Source organism: Gymnoscopelus microlampas, assembly GCF_963454915.1.
Source record: "Gymnoscopelus microlampas genome assembly, chromosome: 13".
NCBI classification, from domain to species: Eukaryota; Metazoa; Chordata; class Actinopteri; order Myctophiformes; family Myctophidae; genus Gymnoscopelus; species Gymnoscopelus microlampas.
In genome coordinates, this window is record NC_139950.1 from 31,234,758 (window position 1) to 31,237,257 (window position 2,500).

The 2,500-nt window shown below is 43.3% G+C and overlaps 1 protein-coding gene across 1 annotated transcript in view; it reads left to right on the top strand.

Moving 5' to 3' along the window:
- The window catches only part of camkmt (calmodulin-lysine N-methyltransferase), a 119,074-nt gene that overhangs the window by 93,914 nt on the left and 22,660 nt on the right, over nucleotides 1–2,500 (top strand). Inside the window, exon 8 of the mRNA XM_084076597.1 lies at nucleotides 2,379–2,453. Coding sequence (XP_083932723.1) covers nucleotides 2,379–2,453 — 75 coding nt within the window. The remainder of the gene's footprint in view (nucleotides 1–2,378; nucleotides 2,454–2,500) is intronic.

Consider the following 2,500-nt stretch of genomic DNA (forward strand, 5'->3'; position numbering starts at 1 on the left):
ACACACACACACACACACACACACACACACACACACACACACACATACACACATACACACATACACTCACACACACACACACACACACACACACACACATAAAAGGATGGCCTAAAACAGCTAATTGCAACCTATCCTCTAAATAAAAAGTCATTTTGCTGTTCACCCATCTCACCGTTACGCTCCCTTGCCTCTTCTGCCATCCTCTCCTCCATCAACCCCGCCCCCCACCCACCCCCTCCACCAACATATTTACATGAGGAGAAGATGGAGTGAAAAAGTAAACGTATAATTAGGCAGCATTACTTTGATTGTTTTCTTTTCAGATTAAGCTTCCAGTCAATGTTGCCCCCACCGGAGAGGGCCAAGGGGCGCTCTATGCGATTGGACAAACGGATGGGGGGAGGGAGTGGCTTGTTTTATGTATATGTGTGTGTGTGTGTGTGTGTGTGTGTGTGTGTGTGTGTGTGTGTGTGTGTGCGCGTCCGTGTGTGCGTGCGTGCGTGCTTATCTGGGTTTATGTGTGTATATGTGTGAGACGAAGAGACAGCCTCATGCTGAGAACGGAGATTGCGTTTCTGGCATGGCCCTAATGTTTTGTTTACCAAGTGTTAATAATGGTTAATTAATAATCCCTCAATCTGCCTGACGGGCTGAGAGAGAGAGAGTGAGAGAGAGATAGAGAGAGAGATTTGGAGAGAGAGAGAGATGAATGACAGAGAGACTTGGAGAGGGGCAGGTGCGTTGAGATTGAGTGGAAGAGAGAAGGAGGAAAGACTTGGAGAGAGGGAACGGGGGTCGATTGGGGTCGAGAGGTAGGAGGAGAGATGAGACAAAGAGTGTCGATCGTTGACAGAGGGAAGGAGAGATAGTACTGTATGCCTGATGTGATGTTTTGTGAGCTTGTAGATCTTCTATTTTTGGAGAATGACACATACAACTAAGTATAAATCAAATCACTAACCTAATATACCACATGACATAACTGCTGCTTACTGCTTAGGGTGCAACTATCGATTTATTTTCTTAGCGATTATTCTACCGATTACATTTTCGATTAATTAAATAATTGAAACGTGCATTTGTAGATCTGATATTTTTCTACATTCTTTCCCTATAATCATTATATTAAAATATCTATTATCATATTTTATTATCAATTAAATTGGTTAGTTAAAATGTTGCACCCCTAGTTGTTTGACTTCATGATTGCTGCTATTGCACCAGGACTGATACAAACCCAATGTGCATTACCTCTGAATACACACAAAAAAAACGTTTTGATAATTTAGTTTCATGTATAAAATATATTTATAATGTGTATAGGTGTTATATGGTGTAATTTTCATTTTCATTTGTATCTTATTTTATCTCTACATGACTAGTGCTCTGCTCACTATCCCTGCCAGGCCAGGAGGCAGAGGTTATTAATGATATATTCATTGGATTCCAAAGACTTTACAAAGAATGCCAAAACGCATAGTCTGGTCGACCCCAAATCACATATTGAGGCGCCTCTAAACAACGCAGAGTCAAAAGCAATTTCACTCATGCCCATAGGGGGCACCACCATACGAAGGTCACTATTTGTTGCAGAATTATATATTTTTTTGTCAGGTGGAGCAGTGGTAAGGTCCCTGCCCACCACCACGGAGGTTGTGGGTTCGAATCCACCGTGGTGCATTCGGCTTTTGTCGGGTGTCTATATGCGAACACATTTGGCCCTTGTTCGGGGGGAGGGAAGCCGGGCAGGGAGGGTGATATTGGTCATTACACATACTCCTACTGGCTGGGGAGGCACCTGTCAGCAGGGAGTGTTGGGAGTGGGAGGAGTAGAACGAAGGCCCTACGTCCTCAGCAGTGACAACAACCCAGAAATGTGTGTGGGGAGAAATTAATTGGTATAACGACTAAATTGGGGAGAAAAAGGGGGTAAAAAGTTATTGGCTATAAATTCATTAAACCAAAAAAAAAGTGTTTTTTCACCTAATTAGGTACACATGATCTTGTGAGTCATGTAACAATGAGCATCAAACAGGTTTCAAAAAATGTACATGAACACAACATTCAATCAACCCCAAACTTTACTCCAAGGTGTACCTCCAAAAGCGCGTTGATTTCTGCCTATAGGAGGTGACACAAATCTGAAAGGTTGAACTGCGTGTCATAAAAATGCTGTTCCTCCCCAAAGCTTCGTCGGGTGTGAAACAGTTTGTGCAAGACCTACTGTAGATGACCACTAATATTGTGTGTGTGTGTGTGTGTGTGTGTGTGTGTGTGTGTGTGTGTGTGTGTGTGTGTGTGTGTGTGTGTGTGTGTGTGTGTGTGTGTGTGTGTGTGTGTGTGTGTGTGTGTGTGTGTGTGTGTGTCTTTTACAGGTTGGTGAGATGGGACTGTGAATCGGATATATCGGCGTTAGAGGGACATTTTGACATCGTCATGTGCGCTGACTGGTATGCTTGTGCACATACACACACACGCACACACACACACACACACA